The 24,858-nt window shown below is 51.0% G+C and overlaps 4 protein-coding genes across 4 annotated transcripts; 3 read left to right on the top strand and 1 right to left on the bottom strand.

The window, feature by feature from the left end:
* Positions 1-88: 88 nt before the first annotated feature.
* Positions 89-5,706, top strand: BDV17DRAFT_301771 (putative RNA helicase/RNAse III; the record flags this gene model as incomplete). The annotated part of the gene is made up of 17 exons (XM_073764311.1): positions 89-124; positions 215-330; positions 384-565; positions 614-717; positions 769-1,034; positions 1,085-1,192; positions 1,242-1,875; positions 1,926-1,984; positions 2,029-2,098; positions 2,151-2,219; positions 2,268-2,447; positions 2,510-3,583; positions 3,631-4,031; positions 4,087-4,600; positions 4,650-4,835; positions 4,895-5,047; positions 5,103-5,706. 17 exons carry the CDS (start codon positions 89-91, stop codon positions 5,397-5,399), a joined length of 4,449 nt encoding a protein of 1,482 aa, XP_073618365.1. The 3' UTR covers positions 5,400-5,706.
* Positions 5,707-5,744: 38 nt separating this feature from the next.
* Positions 5,745-19,246, top strand: BDV17DRAFT_239218 (dynein heavy chain). The gene is made up of 2 exons (XM_073755918.1): positions 5,745-6,323; positions 6,391-19,246. Exons 1-2 carry the CDS (start codon positions 6,038-6,040, stop codon positions 19,143-19,145), a joined length of 13,041 nt encoding a protein of 4,346 aa, XP_073618364.1. The 5' UTR covers positions 5,745-6,037; the 3' UTR covers positions 19,146-19,246.
* A 1,474-nt stretch (positions 19,247-20,720) lies between these two features.
* BDV17DRAFT_239134 (survival factor 1 family protein) lies at positions 20,721-22,456 on the bottom strand. Its single transcript, XM_073755917.1, has 5 exons — positions 22,278-22,456; positions 21,973-22,191; positions 21,472-21,899; positions 21,048-21,424; positions 20,721-20,998 (listed from the first exon to the last, which is right to left on the bottom strand). Exons 1-5 carry the CDS (start codon positions 22,295-22,297, stop codon positions 20,900-20,902), a joined length of 1,143 nt encoding a protein of 380 aa, XP_073618363.1. The 5' UTR covers positions 22,298-22,456; the 3' UTR covers positions 20,721-20,899.
* Positions 22,457-22,686: 230 nt separating this feature from the next.
* On the top strand, positions 22,687-23,476 carry BDV17DRAFT_255889 (mitochondrial 54S ribosomal protein uL11m). The gene is made up of 2 exons (XM_073756990.1): positions 22,687-22,907; positions 22,971-23,476. Exons 1-2 carry the CDS (start codon positions 22,779-22,781, stop codon positions 23,301-23,303), a joined length of 462 nt encoding a protein of 153 aa, XP_073618362.1. The 5' UTR covers positions 22,687-22,778; the 3' UTR covers positions 23,304-23,476.
* Positions 23,477-24,858: the final 1,382 nt, after the last annotated feature.

Below are 24,858 nucleotides of genomic sequence, written 5' to 3'. Positions count from 1 at the left end.
CTAGAGTAGATGGACTTCAATATCTGCCTCTCCCTCACCTTTTTCCCAGCAACTGACCCCCCAGTCTCTATCCCACCCTGTGCGTATTATGGGCGAGGACTCATCAGTTGCCGCCATGTCAATGGTGGGTTCATTACCGCATTGTTGCTTGAAGGGCAATCCAAGCCTTACCAGATGTCGAGAACCTCAAGATCTGCTAACAATCTCCTTCAAGGTGGATTCCATCGACGCCAAAGACCATTCCTCCTCCGAGTCAGAGATCGAGGTCATCACTCCTGCCCAAGATGCCTCACAGCGCCGAAAGAAGCAGAAAGTCCGTTTCGAAGCGCTGTCAGTATCCAGCAAGCATTGCCGCCAATCTCTGAGGGCTAATGTGTTGCTAGGCTAGCCAAGCGGGCTGATATTTGTGATGAGAAAGTCGAGCCCTCGGAAGAGAGTCAACTCTCCACGGCTCTGCTGTTTTCCTCTAGTGGTCAGCAGCAAGGCACGCTTGATCCTCGAGAATATCAAATAGAGCTCTTTGAAAGAGCGAAGACCCAGAATACAATTGCTGTCCTGGCTACGGGTAAAGATCTCTCCTGAACCACTGCCGCGCTCTCTAATCGTACTATAGGTGCTGGGAAGACCTTGATAGCCGTGCTTCTGTTGAGGTATACAATCGAAAAGGAACTCAACAACCGTGCTGATGGAGGCCCGCATCGAATCTCGTTTTTCCTGGTCTGGAATCATGAGACTTATGTGGATAGACAATGCTAACAGGTGCAACAGGTCGACAGCGTGGCACTTTCTTACCAGCAAGCGGGAGTGCTGCGGAATAATCTGGACACCGATGTCGGTCACCTGTTCGGAGCTCTAGGCCCTGACCACTGGAGTCGAGAAACCTGGGATGAGTTCTTCAAAAAGTATATGGTGATTGTTTGTACGGCAGACATATTGCACCAATGCCTACTTGGTGCCCATATCAAAATGGAACAAATCAACCTCCTCATATTTGATGAAGCCCACCATACGAAGAAGGGCCATGTCTATGCAAGGTTCGCATCATATGTCAAGAGTCAGAAGTGTTATTTTGACAAGGTCATAGGATCATCAGGGACTCTTACCTGCTCGCAGAGCCATCAGGTCGGCCACGGATTTTTGGAATGACGGCGTCGCCAATTGACACCAAAGGTGATGTTACAGATGGTGCTATGTACGCTGCAAAGCTGTATGAGCCGCTCTCATTGGCTAAAACTTTACAGAAATCTGGAAGCATACTTGGACAGCAAAATCGCCACGGCATCAGCCTCGTCTCAAATACATCAGTTTGTCAAACGTCCCACAGAGGAGTTATGGATTCATGGCAGACTCGAAGCGCCATTTGGGACAAAGCTCCACAATCTGATGGAAAGTCGATTCGGCGACATTAGCGCGCTGAAATCCGTCTTTCGTTTTTCGTGGCAAGCGAGTTCTGAGCTTGGTAGATGGTGCTCAGATGGGGCTTGGAAACAAACATTTTCAGCCAAAGCGCTCCCAAAGCTCGAAGGGAAATCAAAAGAAGAAATGTCCCGGCTGCAAGAGGCCAGCGATATTGCTGGAAACTATATGCTCAGCAGTCCGGACGAACCAGGGCAGCTAAGCAAAAAGGTGCAGGTCTTGCAGAGAAAACTCGCCGAACACTACCAGAAAAATCCTGAGACAAAGTGCATAGTCTTTACAAAAATGCGCTATACGGCTTTGATGCTATTAGAGCTTTTTACGGTTTTGAAGATTCCTCATCTGCAACCCGGATTGTTGATTGGTGCCCGGTCTGATGATTTGACTGGGGCAAACATATCATTTCGTCAACAGTTCCTTGCTCTGTTCAAGTTCAGGAGCGGGGAGATCAACTGTTTGGTAAGTGGTGATTTGGACTATGGTGACGATGCCATTCTAAATGCTAGTAGTTTGCTACTTCCGTGGCCGAAGAAGGGCTCGATATCGCGGATTGTAATCTGGTCGTACGGTAAGTTGGGGATTCGACTCTACTGCATGATTCTGACTATGCAGGTTTGATCTTTTCGATACCATGATTCAGTATGTTCAGAGTCGTGGGCGTGCTAGACAGGCCAACTCTACTGTACGTTACAGGACCCACCAGCCTTTACAGCCCTAAAAGAAGAACTCGATAGTACGCAAGCATTGTTGAGAGAGACAACGAGGTGCAACAACAACGCCTTCTGGAGGCTCAAGATGCAGAGGTACAATTGGCTTGAAGCTAAAAGGCTATGTGACTGCTAACTGTTTAGAAACTTATGCAAGTTTTCTGTGAGTCACTGCCAGAAGACCGGATCCTACAAGGAAATGACGGGCTGTTGGGCTCATCGTATCTGGAAGAAGCGGAAAGGGCATATACCATCAAGAGTTCAGGGGCACGACTAACATATCACTCTGCTCTGGCTGTTCTAGCACGGTACGCAAGCTCCTTGGTAAGTCTATACCCAGCATACCGATGCCTTCGCATCCACATCTAACATCTAACTTGATATAGCAATACGAGGGGGACATCCCTGGTCAGGTTACTTATGTCGTGCTCCCGACGAGAGGCACGTTCGTATGCGAAGTCATATTGCCGGAAAGGTCTCCTATCCGTGGCGTTACTGGAACCCCAGCAATGAGCAAGTCAACCGCGAAGCGATCTGCGGCATTTGATGCTTGTGTTTTGCTTCGGAAGCAGAAGCTGCTTGACGACCACTTCAACTCCGTCTATCATAAGCGCCTACCTGCTATGAGAAATGCGAGACTAGCAATCACCTGCCAGAAGGCCAATGAGTACGAAATGATACAGAAGCCATCTCGGTGGTCCGAGGGCCGTGGTACCAGTCCAGATACGCTATATGCGACGGTCATAACATTCAAGCCTACCAGGCCACTTGCGCGACAGCTCCAGAGCATGGTCTTGTTAACTCGGTCGAGATTACCGGAGCTCCCAGATTTTTCCATCTATCTCGAAGAAGACGACATTGAGACTGTTGTTCAGTTTGCTCCCCCGGAGAAGCCGTGCGCAATTTCGGCTGAGAAGCTGAATTCTGTCACTGCATTCACACTGCGGATATTTCAGGATGTCTTCAACAAGACCTACACTTGCGAGCCTGAGAGCATGCCGTATTGGCTAGTGCCGGCAAGCATAGATGTTGACACCGAACCACATGACGAGGCATTGACTTTCATTGACTGGGATACTGTCGCCTCGACAAATGATACTGACGGGCTCTCTTTTCCAGAGGGAATAAGCCCGCACGTTTTTTGTGATCGTTTTGTGCTCGATCCATGGGATGGACGCTGTCGCTACTTTACTGTTTCTGTGGATGAGAGCCTGAGACCTTCTGATGCTCCACCCCCTTCCGTACCACGCCGTCGGCATATGAACAACATCATGAACTATTGCATAAGCCTGTCAGAGACATCTAGGGAAAGGTTCCTGTCCAAGTGCAACTGGGACCAACCGGTCTTAAGGGCGCAGCTTGTCCGCCTCCGAAGAAATATGCTGGACAAAATGACAGATAAAGAGAAGGAAGCAGCAACACGGTGCGTCATCTGCTTAGAACCTTTGAAGATCTCTCCGGTTAGTTATCCATGGTGTCTGTGATGTTTAGTTATTGAAAAACCTAGATTCCTGCTTTGTTCGCAGCATCTTGTCTTGCTTTTCCTGCCGTTGTAACAAGGCTCGATGGTTTCTTAATTACACTGCAGGCTTGCGAGGAGCTGGATCTCACAGTAAAACCCGAGCTTGCATTAGAGGCCTTTACTAAAGACTCTGATAATACCGAGGAGCACCGAGCTCAGAAAATCCAGTTCCAGAGGGGAATGGGTAAGAACTATGAACGCCTTGAGTTCCTAGGGGACTGTTTTCTCAAGATGGCAACCTCGATCTCCCTGTTTGCACAGAACCCTGACAACGATGAGTATGATTTTCACCTCAAGCGCATGTGTCTGATCTGCAACAAGAATTTGTTCAACACTGCCATCAAGAAGAGACTCTACCGTTCTATCCGCAGCCAGGGGTTCTCCAGGTACGAATCTTGCTGACCTTAGTCCGCAGCAGCTACTAACTAGAGTGTTCATCAGACATACATGGTATCCCGAGGGGCCCTCTCTATTGAAGGGTAAAGATCATAGCAAGAAGCTCCTTTCCTCGGCAAAACATCGCCTGGCAGAGAAGACTATTGCGGATGTGTGTGAAGCACTAATCGGTGCTTCTCTACTCTCCGGCGGCCCTGATCACCGATTCGACATGGCGGCCAAAGCTGTGACCATCCTGGTTGACCATGAGGACCACAAGGCTTCCTGCTGGAAGGATTACTCCTCCTTTTATACACTCCCCTCATACCAAACCGAGAAAGCAACAGGATTTGAAAAGGAACTTGCTCGGATCGTCGAAGAGAAACTTGGCTATCATTTCAAATACCCAAGACTTCTCCATTCTGCGTTTACCCACCCTTCCTACCCCTCGGCATGGGCTACTGTGCCCTGCTACCAGAGATTGGAGTTTCTTGGCGATTCGTTGCTTGACATGGTTTGTGTGGAAGACCTGTTCTCTAGATATCCTGATCGAGGCCCGCAATGGCTCACGGAGCACAAGGTGAGCTGATTCTAAGACTGCTTGATAAACATATTGATCGGGGTAACAGATGGCGATGGTCTCCAATAAGTTCTTAGGAGCCCTAGCGGTCAAACTTGGGCTCCACAAGCACCTCCGAGCTTTCAGCAGTCCGTTGCTCTCTCGAATCTCTGAATACGCAGAGGAGATCGAGGCCGCTGAGCTCGAAAAGGATGTTTCAATTGACTATTGGACGGTGACAACTGATCCGCCAAAGGTAATGTGTCCTGCTATACGCTGACGGTCGTTGAATGCTCCAGCTAACGCCGTGTATAGTGTCTGCCAGACATGGTGGAAGCTTACCTAGGAGCTATATTCGTCGACTCAAACTTCGATTTCCGAGTGGTTGAAGAGTTTTACAAACAGCACGTGCGATGGTTCTTCCGTGACATGTCCATCTATGACACTTTCGCCAACAAGCACCCTACCGTAAGCTTCATTCGCCTTTTTGATCATGATGTAGGTCAAAGCTAACCCATAGTAGACTTTCCTACACAACCGCCTCACAAACGAATATGGCTGCACGGACTATTGTCTGAAAGCGGGCGAGATACCTGTCGTTGATGGAGAGACTCCCCGTGTGCTTGCTGCTGTGATGGTCCACGATACTGTCATTGCCGAGGGCGTTGCATCGTCTGGCCGCTACGCTAAGATCAAAGCAAGCGAGAAGGCGCTGGACGTGCTGATGAGCATTGGACAAGCTGAGTTCCGTGCAAAGTTTGAGTGCAAGTGCCGAGAGGTGGAAAAACGTCCGGAGGCGGACCTTGGAACGGCGATTTGAGGTTAGGTTGATACTCCATAGATCATGGGCTATGAGTAGAGATTGTTCTAGCTAGACGATCATGCATCTAGCATGGGAATATCAGTAGAACATTCAATGGTCCCTTGAAACAAATGTAGACGAGGAGTCCGAACACATGATGGAGATCAAACGGCGACAGGGTCAATGCGGAGATAACGGCGGGGTCACGTGGAAACAGGAACGTGGCAGGCGACTAGTTCTAGATAGGCGTAGCGTAGATTACCCCCTGAAAGCAACCAAAAAGCACGTCGGCGGGCCTCTGGATTGCCGCGTCTCAGGCTCATCCTTAAGTGACCAGCTCACCCTCTGGATAGGTTGGAGCTTGATCGACAGCCGGACAAGCTTCTGCACGGTTTTTAATCATTTAATCAACTTATCCTCTACTCTGATTCACTCCTTCCAGTGTATTACTCCTTTGTTTTGCCTACCTGTACTGTCACCACCGCCTCTCTTGGCCGACTCTGTTATTGTTGCCGATACCAACGCAATCCGGGGTCGCAAAGCGTTGTCACCCCGCGATCTACCCTTATCCTACGCTCGTCCTACCGAAAACGGACCTCCCCCGCTTTCTTCGACTATCGATGATACAGTCGGGTTACTTTTCATAAATAATCGTGATGGAGGTCGCCTCTTCCGGGGTCCCGGACGGTGTTCCCACCGCCATATCCCAAGGGCCTTTGGTTGACGCAGATACTGTGGTGGACTATCTGATAAATGTGTTGCAGGTTACTCTAGGGGCGCTGAAAAGTGAACTTGAGGATACCGGCAGCCTTCTATCGGAAGCCAAGTACAACGAAACCGCGCAGAGATGTTTGCGGTTTGCGTCGGAGTCGCAAGTGGCTCTCTATGTCCAGAAAGACCTTGTGGCGTCAGAGACTACGAACGGAACAGCAGATGGTGAAGGTACGTATATGATGTTTATTTGCGGTCAATAGGAGGGCAGCAAACTGACTTTTGGACCTTATCGCAGAACCTCCCGCCCAGTATGTTTACAGTCTTTCTACCGAACTCTCGTCCTCTTCCACAACTGTCGCGTCGGTGGCTTTCATCAAGCGGCCGGCACCTATCGACCCGTCCGTTCAGATCGCGTCCCAAATTCAGGTTATGAATCTTCCCGGGCCGGCAGCTCTCAGCAACAACCAGGCGCAACAAGGCGCTGCGCTGTCGCCGTACGAGGTCCTACATTTGTTCTTGCACCACGGTCTTAGCCCCTACTTTGAAGCCAACACACGCAACCAAGATGGCGCTGCGAAGACAAAGACGGACTCGGAGGTTAAGACTGGAGTTCCCGGTACCAAGAAGAAATTCGCGGAACTGGAACTCGCGCTCTCACATTTGCAACAGAACATCGAGATCCCTGCATTGAATTTGCCCCTCCATGAAGTGGTTCAGGCTGCACTTGCTGAAGCCGAAACGCGAGGCGTGAAGCCTTCTCCGGAACTTATCGACCCCGCGCTACTTGAGAGCAGCGCGTTCATCAACAGCATTCAGAACAACGTGAACGCTTGGATTAAGTCCATTCAAACCATTACGAAGATGTCGCGCGATGCAGACAGCGGATCGGCAGCGCAGGAGATCAACTTCTGGTTATCCATGGAGACAGCCCTCGAAGGTATCGACAAGCAGCTGCGCAGCGAAGGAGTTCAGTTGACCTTGGACATCTTACGCCACGCGAAGCGTTACCAGGCCACGCTCAGTTTTGTTGCAGATACCGGTTTGCGTGAAGCGACGGATCTAGTCCAGAAATATAACCAGCTGATGCGAGATTTCCCGCTGGATGAACTTCTTTCTGCTACTTCCTTGCAGAAAGTTCGGGAGTCTCTTACCCTCATTTTCAACCACCTGAACAAGAAACTGAAAATCTGCCCTTACCCAATCAAGCGTGCTCTTGCGCTTGTGGAGGCTATCTCTGGTGATCTTGACTCGCAAATACACTCCTTACTGAACGGCCAGACAATCCTGCACCTCGACTACCGCGAGTTCCGCACCCTGATGAAAACTGCTGGTGCCATCTGGCGCACTTGGGACGACAACCTCAAGGAATTCACCAACGTTGCTCGTGAATCTACAAGGCGTCGAAACGAAAAGTTCATCCCTATCAAAATCCATGCGCGCCACGATAAGACTCAAGAACGATTGAAATACATCAACACATTCCGGGTCAACCACGAGCAACTCCAGCGGACCATCGCAAACGTCCTTGGCCCACGGAGTTCCTCTGCGGGAGATGCTGCGGCTGGCGCAGGGGCTGATGGCGCTGTCATTGTCGAGGAAATCGGCGATGTTGACGCCGTTGAGGAAGTTGCGCAAGCCTATGCTGCCCTGAAGAGCGTGGATGTGCTAGATGTCTCACCGACAGGAACCCAGAACTGGATCAAAGAGGAGATCGCTTACAACGAACGCACTTCTCGCGTTGAGAACTCCATCATTGCCCGCCTTCGTGACCGTCTCGCTACGGCGAAGAACGCCAACGAGATGTTCCGCGTCTTCTCGAAATTTAATGCTCTTCTTGTTCGTCCAAAGATTAGAGGAGCCATCGGTGAATACCAGACTCAGCTCATCGATAATGTGAAGCAGGATATTTCTGCGTTACATGAGCGATTCAAGCAACAGTATGGTCACTCTGAAGCGCACGCCATGGCGCAACTACGGGATCTGCCTCCTGTTTCCGGTGCTATTGTCTGGGCACGCCAAATCGAGCGTCAGCTAGACGGGTACATGCGCAAAGTCGAAGATGTCCTAGGAGAAGACTGGCACCTGCATACTGAAGGCCAGAAACTTCAAGCGGAGGGTAACCTTTTCAGAAAGAAGTTGGATACCCGGCCAGTGTTCGAGACATGGTTGCACGATGTACAAAGACGACGTATCGCCATCTCCGGCCGACTGTTCAATATTGTCCGTAATCGGGCTGCCGGCAACACGTTAGAACTTGCCGTAAACTTCGATGCTCAGATCATTGCCCTTTTCAAGGAAGTGCGAAACCTCATCTGGCTTAATTTCCAGGTTCCCCATGCCGTCAGCAATATTTCCAAGGAAGCCAAGCGAGTGTATCCCTACGCTATCAGCTTGATGGAAAGCGTTCGCACGCTCCTTCAAACAAACCGCTCGATTCTGTCAATGACTGACGTGGCAATTCTACTGAATGGATATGTCAACGACGCCCAGAGCATGATTGTTCGAGGTATTCCTCTTCGATGGGAATCATTCGTCCACTCGTACGAACTGCATGTCAAACAATCGGCTTTAGCAAATGGCACCCTTGACTCGGTCATCCCCAGCAGGGGTGAGAGCAAGCATGTTCAGTTCGTCAGAGAATTCGCTGCCTCAGCCTCTGTTCTCCAGCAGAAGACTGCGACCTTGGCTGCCATCTATGATACTATTCAGAAAGCGACCCACGAACTGAAGACTTGTCCCTATGAGTTCGCCGCATTTAAACAGCGCCTCGATACTATTCAAGCTGCAGTGGATAAGCTGAACCTGGAGAACTACGTGAACCTTGGATACTGGGTGCACAACCTGAACCAAACGATTGAATCCATTCTCAGCGAGCGTCTGCATAAGGCGATTCGCGAGTGGATGAACTCATTCGAAGAAGCGCAGAGTGGCCAGCAGCTTATCCAAAAAGTCAACGGAGCAGGCGATGCAGAAGCCCCAGCATACGTCATTGAATTCCCAGAGCTTACCCACGAGATCTCCATGCGTAACCAGGTGCTTCACCTTGACCCTCCTCTTCAGTATGCTCGGGCTACTTGGTTCTCCCACTTTGACAACTGGCTTGGCGTCATTTGCAATCTTGAGAAGATCAAGTCATCGCGCTACCAGATTTCTATCGAGGTGCAGAAGGTCCAGCTCTCAGAGTCATGCTTTGCTGAACTGCCGCAGCATTGCACAGATGAGTTGAATCTCGTGTATAATTCTGTTGAGACTAGGCTCAAAGAAGTTTCTGGATACGTCGACAAATGGTTGCAATTCCAGTCCCTGTGGGATCTGCAGTCTGAGCAGGTTTATGATATCCTAGGCGACGACCTGTCTCAATGGCTTCAACTTCTCCAGGAGATCCGCAAGAGTCGAGCCACATTTGACACATCTGAAGTCAGCCGGTCGTTCGGCAACATCAAGATCGACTACGAGCAAGTCCAGACTAGGGTCAATTCCAAGTACGACCAGTGGCAGCACGAAATTCTGCTCAAGTTCGGCTCTAGATTGGGCAACCGTATGCGGGAAGTGCACTCTGAGATTGCCACCGCTCGACACGACCTAGAAGGGAAGTCACTGGACTCTGCATCTACCGCTCATGCAGTCGCCTTTATCACTGCCGTGCAACAGTGCAAGCGCAAGACCAAGGTGTGGGAGCCCGAGGTTGACCTTTTCCGGCAAGGCCAGGCCACTCTTGTTCGTCAGCGTTACCAATTCCCTAGCGACTGGCTTCACATCGAGAACATCGATGGCGAGTGGGCGGCTCTCAATGAATTGCTTGGCCGCAAGGGTCAGATCGTCGCGGACCAGACCGAGGCGTTACGTGCGAAGATTGCGGCAGAGGACAAGGTTATCAACGACAAGATCACTGAGACCATTGCGGAGTGGAATGAAGAGAAGCCTGTGTCTGGCACTATCCCGCCAGAGGAGGCGTCTCGGTCTCTGAATTCGTTCCAGTCACGCCTAGAATCCCTTCAGTCAGAGTTTGAGATGGTTTCCAAAGCCAAGGAAGCGCTTGATCTACCCGCAAGTGCGGAATCCTCCCTACCTCAGATTTTGGAGGAAGTCCACGACTTTATGTCTGTTTGGTCGTCCTTGTCTACTATCTGGAGGAGCTTGAATGACCTTAAAGAACAGCTTTGGACAAGCGTTCAGCCAAGAAAGCTTCGCCAGTCTATTGACGGACTTATCAAGATGGCCAAGGAAATGCCCAGTCGCATGCGGCAGTATGCTGCATTTGAACACATCCAGAATGTTCTCAAGCAGCTCTTGAAGGTCAACCCCCTGCTGTCGGATATGAAGTCGGAAGCCGTGCGTGAGCGCCACTGGCTGAAGATTTACAAGGCTCTAAAGCCAGGCAAGAGGTTCTCCCTGGTCTCCCTCACCCTTGGCGATGTATGGGATCTCCAGCTTGCAACTAGCGAAATCATTATCCGTAATATCATCGCGCAGGCCCAGGGTGAAATGGCCCTAGAAGAGTTCCTGAAGTCCGTTCGCGAGACCTGGCAAAATTACTCCCTTGACCTTGTCAACTACCAGAACAAGTGCCGTCTGATTCGCGGCTTCGATGATCTCTTCGCCAAATGTAGTGAAAACTTGAACTCTCTGCAGGCAATGAGGCACTCTCCTTACTACAAGGAGTTCGAAGAGGATGCTTCCTCCTGGGAAGACAAACTCAACCGAGTTCATGTTCTGTTTGATGTCTGGATTGACGTCCAGCGACAATGGGTTTACCTTGAGGGCGTCTTCACCGGCAATGCTGATATCAAGCATCTCCTGCCTCTGGAATCGAGCCGTTTCCAGAACATCAACTCCGAGTTCTTCGCGGTCATGAAGAAGGTGTACAAGTCGCCATTTGTGCTTGACGTTCTTGCGATCAACGGAGTCCAGAAATCTCTGGAACGACTGGCCGAGTTGCTCAACAAGATTCAGAAAGCTCTTGGTGAGTATTTGGAGCGAGAGCGTGTCTCCTTCCCTCGTTTCTACTTCGTCGGTGATGAGGACCTTCTTGAAATTATCGGAAACAGTAATGATATCTTCCGTGTCGCGAAACATTTCAAGAAGATGTTTGCTGGTCTTTCAGGTGTTCTGATGGATGACGACAACAACATTGTTGGCTTCACGTCCAAGGAGGGCGAGGAGGTCAGGCTGAAGAAGGAGGTCAACCTAGTCAAAACACCAAGAATTAACGACTGGTTGACTGCGCTTGAGAATAACATGAAAACAACTCTAGCCGAGCTCCTTGCTGAAGCGATTGAACAATTCGATCCTCTTTACAACTCCTCCGAGGTCGACCGTACTGCATTCGACGACTTCATTGCCAATTACCCAGCTCAAATCGTCGTTCTTGCTAGTCAAGTCGTCTGGACTAATGTAGTACAGAAGTCGCTCGAGAACGGTGGCACCAACCTCCCGGCATTGTTTGATGCCCAGGTCAGAGTGCTAGAGCTCCTGGCAGTGACCGTGCTGGGAGATCTAGACCCAATCAGCAGAAAGAAGTGCGAGCACCTAATCACAGAGTTTGTTCATCAACGTGACACCATTTCCAAGCTTATTGCTTCCAATGCAACAAGCCCGTCGCACTATCTCTGGCTTCTTCAAATGCGCTACGTCTACCAGGCCGATGGCGATTTCCTGCAGCGCCTGTACGTCCACATGGCCAATGCTAAGTTGAACTACGGCTTCGAATACCTCGGTGTTCCTGAGCGCCTTGTCCGCACACCCCTTACGGATCGTTGTTTCCTTACCCTTACTCAAGCCTTATGCCAACGGCTTGGTGGATCTCCCTATGGTCCTGCCGGTACCGGAAAGACAGAGTCCGTCAAGGCCTTGGGTCTTCAACTCGGTCGTTTCACGCTTGTCTTCTGCTGTGACGATACCTTCGATTTCCAGGCCATGGGTCGTATCTTCCTTGGTATCTGCCAAGTTGGTGCATGGGGTTGTTTCGACGAGTTCAACCGTCTTGAGGAGCGTATCCTTTCCGCCGTGTCTCAGCAAATCCAGAACATCCAGATCGGTCTCAGGAACAAGGAGACTGATGAGAAGTCTCAGATTGATCTGGTCGGCAGACGTCTGAGTGTCAACCTCAACACCGGCATCTTCATTACCATGAACCCTGGCTATGCTGGTCGTTCCAACCTGCCCGACAACTTGAAGAAGCTCTTCCGAAGTGTCGCCATGTCCAAGCCCGACAAGGAGCTTATTGCCGAAGTTATGTTGTTCTCTCAGGGTTTCAAACAAGCCAAGCGTCTCTCACAGCAGACTGTCCCCTTCTTCGACCACTGTTCGAGTCAGCTGTCCAAGCAGGCTCACTACGACTTCGGTCTTCGTGCTCTGAAGAGTGTTCTCGTCAGTTCGGGAGGTCTCAAGCGTGCCCGTATCGCGGACTCCGATGGCGATCTTGGCCCCGATGAGGTTGTTGAGCCGCAAATCATCGTCCAGAGTCTTCGTGAGACCATTGCCCCCAAGTTGGTCCGTGAGGATGTTGCAACCATGCTGCAAATTCAGGAGCAGGACTTTGCTGGCGTGGAATATGTCCCAGCCAACTACGAGAAGCTCACAGCTGCTATTCAGGACATTGCACGAGAACAGCACTTTGTCGACAGCGAGATGTGGATCACGAAGGCTCTTCAGCTTTACCAGATTCAGAGCATCCATCACGGTGTTATGATGGTTGGTAAGTCGGGAGCTGGAAAGTCCTCCGCGTGGAAGATCTTATTGCAGGCCCTTCAACGTATTGAAGGAGTGGAAGGTATTTCTCACATCATCGATTCAAAGGTCATGTCGAAGGAAGCCCTCTACGGTAGTCTTGATAGCACTACGAGAGAATGGACCGACGGCCTATTTACTGGTATCCTCAGAAAGATCGTGGACAACCTTCGTGGTGAAGACACCAAGCGTCACTGGATCGTTTTTGACGGCGATGTCGACCCCGAATGGGTAGAAAACTTGAACAGTGTGCTTGATGACAACAAGTTGCTCACCCTGCCAAACGGAGAACGATTGAACTTGCCTCCAAATGTCCGCATTATGTTCGAAGTTGAAAGTCTCAAGTATGCTACCCTGGCTACTGTCAGTCGTTGCGGTATGGTCTGGTTTAACGAAGATACCGTGACGCCTTCAATGATCATCTCCAACTATGTGGAGTCGCTCAAGACGAAGACTTTCGAGGACTTAGACGATGACAGTGCCCCTGCCGGCCAAAGTGCCGTCACCACTCAGAACTGCCAGGATATGCTCTCGACTATCCTCTCTGGGCTTCTGCAAACCGATGAGCTTGTTCTTAGGTCGCTCGCGGAAGCTAAGAAGTACAACCACATCATGGAGTTTACCGATATCCGCGCGCTCAACACCTTGTTCAGTCTGTTGAACAAAGCTTGCCGGAATGTCCTTGAGTACAATATCCAGCATGTTGACTTCCCTCTTGAGTTCGGGCAAATCGAGTCCTACATCTCGAAGAAGCTCCTCCTTGCCCTTGTCTGGTCTTTTACCGGTGATTGTCCTTTGAATGATCGCAAGTCCTTCGGAGAGTTCGTCTCTGGTCTTACCACAATCGATCTTCCTATTGAGACAGATTCGTCCCTCATCGATTTCGACGTAACTCTTCCCAAGGGAGGATGGACAAGCTGGCAAACTCAGGTTCCGTCCATTGATGTCAACACCCATTCCATCACGCAAACCGACGTCGTCATTCCCACAGTGGATACTGTTCGCCATGAGGATGTTCTCTACTCATGGCTTGCCGAGCATAAGCCCTTGCTTCTTTGTGGTCCTCCAGGTTCCGGTAAAACTATGACGCTGTTTGCCGCGCTCCGCAAACTGCCTAATATGGAGGTTGTCGGCCTCAACTTCTCTAGCGCTACGACTCCTGACCTCCTCATCAAGACTTTCGAGCAGTACTGCGAGTACAAGAAGACGTTGAACGGTGTCATTATGTCCCCGTCCCAAATCGGTCGTTGGCTTGTCATTTTCTGCGATGAAATCAACCTGCCGGCACCGGACAAGTACGGAACCCAACGGGCGATATCATTCCTGCGCCAGCTTGTTGAGCAGAATGGGTTCTGGAGGACCTCTGACAAGACTTGGGTTTCCTTGGATCGCATTCAATTCGTCGGTGCTTGTAACCCTCCTACCGATGCTGGTCGTACACCTATGGCTGAGCGATTCCTTCGTCATTCTCCTTTGGTTATGGTCGATTACCCTGGTGAGATTTCGCTCAACCAAATTTACGGAACATTTAACTCTGCGATCCTCAAGATTCTGCCTCTGTTGCGTGGCTACTCTGAGTCTCTTACCAAGGCCATGGTGCAGTTCTATCTGGAGTCTCAGCAACGCTTTACACCAAAGATTCAGCCCCACTACGTTTACTCTCCTCGTGAACTGACTCGATGGGTTCGCGGTGTATACGAGGCTATTAAACCACTTGAGAGCCTTTCAGTCGAAGGACTGGTTCGCATCTGGGCTCACGAGGCGCTACGACTCTTCCAGGACCGTCTGGTTACCGAAGATGAAAGAACCTGGACTGCGGATGCTGTTCGGCGCATTGCACTTGAACATTTCCCTACCATTGACCAGGAGCAAGCTCTCAAGGGACCAATCCTATTTTCCAACTGGCTTTCCAGAAACTACGTTCCCGTTGAGCAAGAACAATTACGTGAGTTTGTCAAGGCACGTCTCAAGACATTCTGTGAGGAGGAAGTCGATGTTCCTCTGGTTCTGTTCAACGATGTCCTGGAACACGCCCTTCGCATTGATCGTGTCTTCCGTCAACCGCAGGGTCACCTTATCCTTATCGGTGTCAGCGGAAGTGGTAAGACGACGCTGTCGCGTTTCGTTGCCTGGATGAATGGCCTGAAGGTCTTCCAAATTAAGGTGCACGGCAAATACTCGTCGGAAGACTTCGACGATGATCTGAGAAGCGTTCTTCGTCGTGCCGGTTGCAAGGGTGAGAAGATCTGTTTCATCATGGACGAGTCCAACGTCTTAGACTCTGGTTTCTTGGAACGTATGAACACTCTCTTGGCCAACGCCGAGGTTCCTGGTCTTTTCGAAGGAGATGAGTTCTCTTCGCTTATGACAGCTTGTAAAGAGGGTGCCCAACGGCAAGGTCTCATCCTCGACAGCCAAGAGGAACTCTACAAGTGGTTCACCCAGCAGATTGTCAAGAACTTGCACGTTGTATTCACTATGAACCCTCCCGAAGAAGGCCTTTCTTCAAAGGCTGCAACCAGTCCTGCCCTGTTCAATCGTTGCGTCCTCAACTGGATGGGCGACTGGTCCGATCAGGCTCTTTTCCAGGTTGGAACTGAGCTCACGCAGTCTGTCGATCTTGATAAGGCCAATTTTGTTGCCCCTGACAGTATACCCGTGGCCTACCGCGAGCTGAGCCTGCCCGCGTCACACCGCGATGCGGTTGTCAATGCCATGGTTTACATCCATTACTCGCTACAACGATTTAACCAGCGCCTCCAGAAGCAACAAGGAAAGACAACCTACTTGACTCCGCGCCATTACCTTGACTTCGTTGCCCAGTATGTCAAGCTCTTCAATGAGAAACGGGAGGACCTGGAGGAGCAACAGCGGCATCTGAACGTCGGTCTGGAGAAACTGAGAGATACCGTCGAGAAGGTCAGCGATCTTCGTGGCAGTCTAGCGCAGAAGAAGACGCAACTGGAAAAGAAGGACACAGAGGCCAATGAGAAGTTGCAGCGCATGGTTGCTGACCAGCGAGAGGCGGAGCAGCGTAAGCAAACTTCGCTCCAGGTTCAAGCTGCACTGGAGAAGCAAGAGAAGGAAGTCGCTGATCGAAAGGAGGTCGTCTTGAACGACCTTGCCAGAGCCGAGCCCGCAGTGGAGGAAGCCCAGAAGAGTGTGAGCAATATTAAGCGTCAGCACCTCACTGAAGTCCGTTCTATGGGTAACCCGCCGTCTGGTGTCCGGCTTGCTTTGGAAGCCGTCTGTACTCTGCTGGGACACAAGATTGACAGTTGGAAGACAATTCAAGGAATTGTGCGCAAGGACGATTTCATTGCCAGCATTGTCAACTACGACAACGAGAGACAAATGACGAAGAACCACAGGTTGAAGATGCAGAAGGAGTTCCTTTCCCAGGAGGATTTCACGTACGAGAGAGTCAACCGCGCCAGTAAGGCCTGCGGTCCTTTAGTTCAGTGGGTCGAAGCACAGGTCAACTACTCTGCCATCTTGGATCGTGTTGGACCTCTTCGTGAGGAGGTTGGTCAGCTCGAAGAGCAGGCTCTGCAAACCAAGGCCGAGGCCCAAGCTATCGAAAACACCATCAATGACCTCGAGAGCAGTATCGCCACTTACAAGACCGAGTATGCTGGCCTTATTAGCGAAACGCAGGCCATCAAGGCAGAGATGGAAAGAGTGCAGTTCAAGGTCGACAGAAGTGTACGGCTACTCGACAGTCTGTCGTCAGAGCGCACACGATGGGAGGAAGGAAGCAGATCTTTCGAAACCCAGATCGGTACACTTGTTGGTGACGTTCTCATTGCGGCGGCTTTCCTTGCCTACGCTGGTTTCTACGACCAACAGTTCCGTAAGGCAATGACCGAGGATTGGGCCCAGCATCTAGTCCAATCCGGCATCAGCTTCAAGCCACACAATCCGATCACGGAGTACTTATCCAATGCTGATGAACGTCTTGCCTGGCAGGCAAACTCACTGCCGGTCGATGACCTGAGCACAGAGAACGCCATCTTCCTCAAGCGCTACAACAGATACCCTCTGATTATCGATCCTTCCGGCCGTGTCACCGAGTTCTTGCAAAAGGAAAGCTCAGACAGAAAACTTACGGTGACCAGCTTTTTGGATGATTCGTTCGTCAAGCAGCTCGAAAGTGCACTGCGTTTCGGTAACCCGATCCTTATTCAAGATGCCGAGCATCTGGATCCTATCCTCAACCACGTCCTCAACAAGGAATACCAGAAGACTGGAGGTCGTGTTCTCATCCAGCTCGGCAAGCAGGAGATCGACTTCTCGCCCTCATTCAAGCTCTTCCTGTCGACAAGAGACCCATCTGCGACTTTCGCTCCTGATATTTGCAGTAGAACCACATTTGTCAACTTCACTATTACGCAGAGCAGTCTGCAGATCCAGTCGCTTAACGAAGTCCTCAAGTCTGAACGTGATGACGTCGATGGCCGCCGTTCTGACCTTGTCAAGGCGCAAGGAACGTTCAAGGTTCATCTGCGCCAGCTTGAGAAGCGCTTGCTGCAAGCCCTCAACGAGTCTCATGGCAATATCCTCGATGATGACAAGGTCATTGAAACACTCGAGACTCTCAAGAAGGAGGCTGCAGAGATCTCTAGAAAGATGGCTGAGACCGAAGGTGTCATGACCGAGGTGGAAGAGATCACTCAGCGGTACAGCATCATCGCACGCTCATGCAGTGCGGTCTTCGCGGTGCTGGAACAGCTTCACCACATCAACCACTTCTACCAGTTTTCTCTTCAGTACTTTACTGATATTTTCAACTCGGTTCTCCACGGCAACCCACACCTTGAGAATTCAGGACTGGACAAGAAGACGGATTACGCCAAGCGCATTGATATCATTCTGCGTGATCTGTTTGTGACGACTTATCAACGAACCTCCTTGGGAGTCATTCAAAAGGATCGCATCACTCTGGCTATGCTCCTGGCGCAAGCGTCTCCTTACCCCATGGACAAGGGAATCATTGACACCATCATTGATCAATCCGTCATGGGCACCGACTTGTCGGCCAATCCTGAGGCCAAGGTTCAGGTGATGAGCTCGTTTGGCAACATGTCGCTGTTCAAGCAGTATCTTCCTTCTGTGGCTGCAGAACAATGGGATAAGTTCTTGGATGAGGAACTCGCTGAAAACTATATTCCTACCGTTTGGGACGAGAACACATCAGACTTGGACAAGCTCCTCCGGTCGCTGCTGCTTGTCAAGCTTTGCAGAATGGATCGATTTGTGCCGGCTGCCGAGCGATTCGTTGAGGCTGTCTTCACCCGCGAACTATACAATGGGAGCACTGACCTGCAACACATCGTAGGCCAGGTCACTGCGACTGCGCCAATCTCTCTTAGCTCCAGCCCCGGTTTTGACGCAAGCTACAAGGTCGATGCCTTGGTGGAACGCACCCATGCAACCTGTGCAAACATTGCCATGGGTTCCAACGAAGGTCTCGAGAGCGCAGATAAAGCAATCAGCAACGCAGCATCAGCCGGAACCTGGGTACTGGTCAAGAACGTCCATCTCGCGCCGTCGTGGCTGCAGAGTCTCGAGAAACGTCTCGCCTCGCTCAAACCCCACAGGGACTTCAGGCTTTTCCTCTCCATGGAGTCCAGCCCGAAGATTCCCGTCAATCTGATCCGCGCGTCCCGCGTTCTCATGTACGAGCAGCCCGCCGGTGTGCGTGCAAACATGAAGGACTCCCTGTCTTCCCTGTCTACGCGCGCTAGCAAGGCACCCGTCGAAAAGGCCCGTGTCTACCTCCTCCTCTGCTTCCTGCACGCCGTCGTCCAAGAACGACTCCGCTACGCACCCAGTCTCGGCTGGAAGGGCTTCTGGGAGTTCAACGACAGCGACTACGAGTGTTCCGCAAACATCATCGACCACTGGGTCGACAGCATCGCCCAGGGGCGCTCCAACGTTGCGCCGCAGAAACTCCCCTGGGAGATGATCCGCACCCTCATCACGGAGATGTACGGCGGTAAGGTCGACGACGGCGAAGACTTCGGTCAGCTCGAGTTCCTCGTCCACAGCTTCTTGACCCCCGCTGCATTCGAAGACGAATACAAGCTTGTCTCGGGTGTCGAGAATGATGACTGTCTTGCCCTTCCTGGGGAGACGGGTCTCTCGTCCTTTGTTGCCTGGGTTGATAAGTTGCCCGAGCGTGAGCCGCCCACTTACCTGGGCTTGCCGGCAAACGCGGAGAAGTTGTTACTTGTTGGGCATGGGAAGAAGATGATCGAGGATTTGTCGAAGGTTACGTCGTTGTTGGATGAGGGGGAGCAGCTTTTGGTTGAATCTTAGCCTTGGCCTTGAGTCTTCCCTTATTTTCGCAATTCTTGCCTTGGGATCGTTTTGTATTACGATATGTTTTTGCATTTTATATGGGTAGCTTTAGACTCTACGGGCGTTGAACAATTCACATCGATTGAAAGAGCTCCATTTGATTTAAATCTTTCCTTAATAAAACCCAGTAACCAGCTGGTCTTGTATGTACCCTAATCACCAAATTCCAGCCTCGACTTTCTTGATCATCCAGCAAACCACAAGTATCCCAACCAAACTCATTGCAAACATTCCCTCCCGCCAGTTTCAACCACATCATCAGTATCGTACTCGCAAACTGAACTTCGATCCATCCACCGCCAAACTAACTTCAAGTCGAAACAGAAACCACCGTACCCCAACTCAAATCAAGACCTATATCACACGATCGAACCCGTAGATCGTCTGCCCCATCTGTTCGGAAGAAGAACCGCGTGTTAGCTCGAGCACATCTGTAAACCGAACCAAACCAAGCTTTTGTCCCGATGAACGCACGTACTCTTTTCAGCGCATACACGACGTCCATGGTTGTGACGAGCTAGAAATGCGGAGGGGATGACGTTAGCTCTTTTCAATAAACTCGAGGAGGAGGAGGAGGAGGAGGAGGAAAAGAAGTAAGGAGGCATCTGCTTACTTTTCTCTCATGACTTGGGATCGTCGCTGACTGCAGGAGAAGATAAATGTTCTTGATGATCTGTGGTGCGGCATGATTAGTATTTACTTCCAATCCGCGCAGAACTCTCGACTTGAAAAAGAAAGCTCCGACTTGTATGGACTGAAGTGAGCAACGCTGTAACAAGAGAAGACAAGAATGAGACACGTACCTCGGTAAGACGCCCCTTCAGGACAATCCGAATCTCGTCGTAAACTTCTTTCTTCATTCGATACACCCCTCCACGACGAGCAAGACGACTATCGCCGCGGCCATATCTATTAGCATTGTTCGACTGAATTAATGGACAGGCACCACAGGGTCAAGATCAAAGACATGCCGGATCGCCGGACGAGCTGAGCAGGTTGAGTATGTGTTAGCTAGACCGTACCGTCTTTCGATCTCCAGGTCCTACTTGGAGGCGGGCTGGGTTCGAGCCGTGAGATGGGGTTGGGGGTATTGGGAAGACGTACTAACGCCCATAATGTTGTCACGAAGCTTCCTGTAGAAGGGAGACCTGTTAGTGTTGGCTTTTTGAGAGTGGAATGAACGACGGACCTGTGACGCCGGTACTTTATGACGCCGAGGGGGACAGCGAGGCCACGGGGTTGGATGTTGAGGGGGGGCATTTTGGATGGTGAGGTTGCTTGTTAACTGGGTAGGGAGTTCGATAGAACGAGCCGTATGGTGGTAGTGGTGAGGGATGGTGGATGGATGTCTGGAAATGAAGTAATTGGAGCAAAGAGAGCAAGGAGATGAATGGACGAAGAGAGATGGAAGGGATATTGGTGGCTTTTATGAAGGGAGTAAAGACTCGGTCCATGTCAATGAGGGATATTGTAACACAAGATACTTGTGTTAATAGGAGCAAGTTGATGGATGAGTCAAGGATGCAATGAGAAGGTTTCAGATTCGGAGTTGAGCGTCGTAAGAAAACAGAGAAAAGCATTAAACTATACACTAAGCAGTACTAGACTGACTGCTGGTTTATAGGTATGTAATATAATCTCGTGGCACATATATTGAGCAAGCACTCAAACGCCGATGACAGCCAAGGAAACAATGCTATGTACGTAAAGCATTAGGAGATGAAAGTCGCCTCAGAGAACATGCTTCCTTCCTCCGTGAATTCTTCGTCGCCGATCTTGAGCTTCAAAGAGAGCTTCTGTTGAGGGGAGTACTACAATGTGTAAGCTTAGGGCAACTACCTTCAAACCATGGCAGCTTACCTGGAAGATGTAGGGCCGTGCACCGGCGACACTGCCAGCAATGGTCTTAATAAAGCCTGGCACTTCGGCCATGACGTCGATACGGTCAAGCTTTGGACCAAGAGCACCGTTGACCTCCGCTGTGACGGGCTTACCATCCTTTGCTTTGCCTTCCCAAACCCATTTGATCGACTTGGGTTCCGGCCAGTCGCTTTCTGGGTCCTGGCCTGCCTCTGTGTGGGTTGCAGTGTTGGTTGTTCCGGCGTAGATGATCTCGCCATCTTTGACGATACCACCGACGTTAACCGTGGTCGACCCGTACGAGGGTGGTGTCGTGAACTCCATCATGATAGCGGAGAATGAGGGGGTCTGGAAATCGATAAAGTTCCACCGGGAAGCTATTGTTGTCAGAGGTGTCTCCTTGTAATAGGATGTCTGGACTTACCAGCGTGGTGGGGCTTCATGCCCTGAAGAGCTTGGGAAAACATTCCGCGGCCCGTCATGTCGTAGACCTTCTCCTTAGTGGTAATGGTACCCGCGACATTGCACCGAGGCCAGAACCCATGACGCATCGAACCCCATGGGTTCTCTGGGTCTGTGCCGAAGTATGTAGTACCATCTTTGCCGATGGCGAAACCGGGAGCGGTACGGGTGAAAGTCAAGTCCACAAGACAGCCTTCGTTGACAGCCGACTTGAAGGTGTAGACGTTACCCTCTTCGTTGAGAGACAGGGATACGTTGTCGGCAGCAAAAGAAAGCATGCTCTCGTCAAACATGTGGTTGTACAAGGGATCGGAGAACCATTGGTGGGGCTTGCCATCGCCGGAAGCGTTGAAGATCTTGCAGTTAAACTGCGCGGTAGTGTGAATGCCACTAGACCCATGACCGAAATTAGGACAGTGTTGATGGTGAATTAGAGGTAAGAGCAGTATAGTCGACGACTCACACGATGTTGCTGTAGATGATCTGGACCATGACCAGCGTGCCATTGTCGGCCATGGCATAGTACGTCTGAGTCTCTACATTAGTGTACTGGTAGGCACGCCACCGAAGGTCCTCCTTGGTAAGCTCCTTGTATGGGGAATCTTCAGTCTGTTGCTGGGAAACAGGCTGGATGGCCTCAGGGCCATAGATCGGTTCCTGTGTGCCCGCGACAGCAGAGAGACTATACCAAGGATGACGATTAGCGGACTGGACATGTAATTTGCAGTCAAGGGGCTCAGAATGCAATGCAGGGGAGGGGCAAGTTACGTAGACTTGAGCCAGTTCATGATGGATAGTGGTCGACAGGAAGGGAGTTGATGGAGGGAAGGAGAGCGACTTGGGAGGATCTGGAGATCAGGGAGAAATCGATAGCGCGGGGCCCAAAGGGGTTCCAATCGACAATGAGAGCTGAGGACCGGCGATTCGGGCCAGACGGGGGTGCGAAAAGAAAGTATGAGGGATTTCTCAAGTCTACAGAGTTTCCTGAAGCTACTTCTGCATGGAAACTACAGCTACGGGCTAGTGTTGGACCCTGAGCGAGTCCTGAGCAGGAGCAACTATGCTTGTCCCTATGACGTCCAGTATTTTTCTGGCGAACCTTGACGCTCAAGAGGTCCAGCCCCGATCGGGTGGGATTCTCCGGTTCCGCCCTGCCATCCCGAGTCTCGATATTCTCGAAAATCTTGGCCGCAAATAGCAGACCAGGTTCATTGCGAGAGGAATTGAGCACATCTTTGGCCCTCCACATACAATTACCAACTCGTCAATATGGCCAAGAAAGCGATCCCCAAAGACCAGATTGTCAAGCTCATCGTGGGCGCCGGACAAGCCAGTCCCAGTCCGCCAGTCGGTCCAGCCCTGGGTAGTAAAGGCGTCAAGAGTATGGATTTCTGCAAGGTACGGAGGCATCGCACACGGTTGCTTCGACGATGCGGAACAACAAGAGTCTGACTTTACTAGGAATTCAACGCCAGAACAGCTCACATCAACCCCGGTGTCCCGATTCCCGCCCGAGTGACAGTCCGCCCTGATCGCTCCTTCCACTTCGACCTCCGAACTCCCACAACAACATGGCTGCTCTTGCAGGCCGCAAAGGTTGAACCTCGCAAGAACCGAATTCGCGGAGCCCAAAATCCCGGACACGAGACTGTCGGCAGCATCTCCCTGAAGCACGTTTACGAAATCGCGAAGATCAAGCAGACCGAGACAAGATTATCAGGATTGAGCCTGGAGGGACTTTGCAAGAGTGTTATGGCGCAAGCAAAATCTGTTGGCATTGAAATCCTACCTTGAGGAGGCAGGTCGCGAAGGACTACTTGTGATGTTGTATCATTACATCGCGCAGCGGCTCTTTAGATATCATGATACCGGCGTTTTGGAGATGGGTCTCTTACTATGTACCATAGCTTTTGCATGCGAATGAGCGCAGAAATTATTTCACTGTATAATGTCTTCACTCCATATTGAAACCAGGGTAAAGTTTCTTAGCATCAAGTCACCTGGGGCAGGTCTAGCGAGAACAGCGCCCAGAAGCCAAGGAATGATGATGTCCTGTGTCACTGCTATGGTTACGGGAGATCATAGCCATGTCCAACCGCTTGGCAGAGCAACAGGAGAATCAAGGAGAGTGACATGCTGATGATCATGGATTAGTATGTGCTTGGCGGTATTCACCGGGCGCAGAGTAGCATCGAGATCCGAGACAAGGAGTCCAGGAGGCTATATGATAAATTGGAATCCCCCACAATCTTAGCAGTGCATCTCCTCGATCTGAGAATCTGAGATGCAAAACGGGTACTGCTTTTACCAGAAAGGGAATGGAAACGAAAGCCAATGAGAAAGGCAGGATGCAAGATGTACCCCGTATTCAGGCTGCCTCGGAATGCAAGGAATGGACCCCGGCTGCTTCTGGAAAACCTCACCGATCTGGAGAAGCAGCCAATGCGGGTTCCAGGCTCAGCCACCTGCACGGGGTTATCAAAAAGGACACCGGATAACGGTATTATCTTGACTCTTATAATGGTGCAGACTAAGTTGTAGGTAATCTGTTCTGTAACCAGCGGGGTCGAGCGTCAGAGTCAGAGTCAGATGGACAGTGATGCAACGGATAATACGGAGCAGAGTGCGGACTACTATAGAGATGCTGTCAACGCTGCCGGTCTCCGCGACATTCCGGATTCTCTGGTATAGCCTGCACTTGACACCTTTTGTTCCTGCTTCGCTCATTCTCGAGTTGTCATTGACATTCACATCTGTCTCCTTACTACCAATAGTTCATAAGTTCTTGCAGAAGACAGAGATCTAGACCGGACTTACAGCAGTGGAGCTGGCCGCTATTGCCGCCGCTTGTTTTTCTCTCCAAGTCGGATACGCCGCCGCTGCTTCCTCTGGACCTCCTCTGGTTCCCTGTTCTCTCTAGCCTCGATTCTCTTCCCCTCCTTTCCTCCTCTTCTTACTACACTACATACTCTATCAGACTCTCCCCACTCTTTCCCTCTCCTTCGTTCCCTTCTCTCCTCCCCTCGTCCAGATCGCAACGGCCCCTGTCGCTGCTTTGGGATTCCTCGGTGGACCGAACTTGCCCCGTCCGTTTCTCTCCGGCCTGCACGCCGCCTGCGCAGCTCCCGAACCGTTGTGAGTAACAGCAACCCGACTTGACGAAAGGTTTGCTCCGTCGACCACGCGAAATCCCCGTCCATTCGTACCTTGTCCCACCCAATTTGGCCGCCATCCGATTCGAAAAAGCAATCTTACATGGAACTTGCTTTCTTTACTCTAACCTCCGTTACGACTTGCTGAGCATTGCATATTTGGAGGGGCATGACTTCCGCCCGCGGTCCTCGACAAT

Source organism: Aspergillus undulatus, assembly GCF_047715775.1.
Source record: "Aspergillus undulatus strain CBS 261.88 unplaced genomic scaffold BDV17scaffold_9, whole genome shotgun sequence".
Taxonomy (NCBI): domain Eukaryota; kingdom Fungi; phylum Ascomycota; class Eurotiomycetes; order Eurotiales; family Aspergillaceae; genus Aspergillus; species Aspergillus undulatus.
Note: the sequence above shows the minus strand (reverse complement) of the source record. Positions and strands in the feature narration are given on the sequence as shown.

Bases quoted from the DNA above. Each gene is read 5' to 3' on its own strand.
- BDV17DRAFT_239218 (XM_073755918.1), top strand. From the start codon at position 6,038: ATGGAGGTCGCCTCTTCCGGGGTCCCGGACGGTGTTCCCACCGCCATA. The intron at 6,324-6,390 runs GTACGTATATGA...ACCTTATCGCAG, and splicing joins CGGAACAGCAGATGGTGAAG to AACCTCCCGCCCAGTATGTT.
- BDV17DRAFT_239134 (XM_073755917.1), bottom strand. From the start codon at position 22,297: ATGAACTGGCTCAAGTCTAC. The intron at 22,192-22,277 runs GTAACTTGCCCC...TCCTTGGTATAG, and splicing joins ATGAACTGGCTCAAGTCTAC to TCTCTCTGCTGTCGCGGGCA. The intron at 21,900-21,972 runs GTGAGTCGTCGA...TCATGGGTCTAG, and splicing joins ATCATCTACAGCAACATCGT to TGGCATTCACACTACCGCGC.
- BDV17DRAFT_255889 (XM_073756990.1), top strand. From the start codon at position 22,779: ATGGCCAAGAAAGCGATCCCCAAAGACCAGATTGTCAAGCTCATCGTG. The intron at 22,908-22,970 runs GTACGGAGGCAT...TGACTTTACTAG, and splicing joins AGAGTATGGATTTCTGCAAG to GAATTCAACGCCAGAACAGC.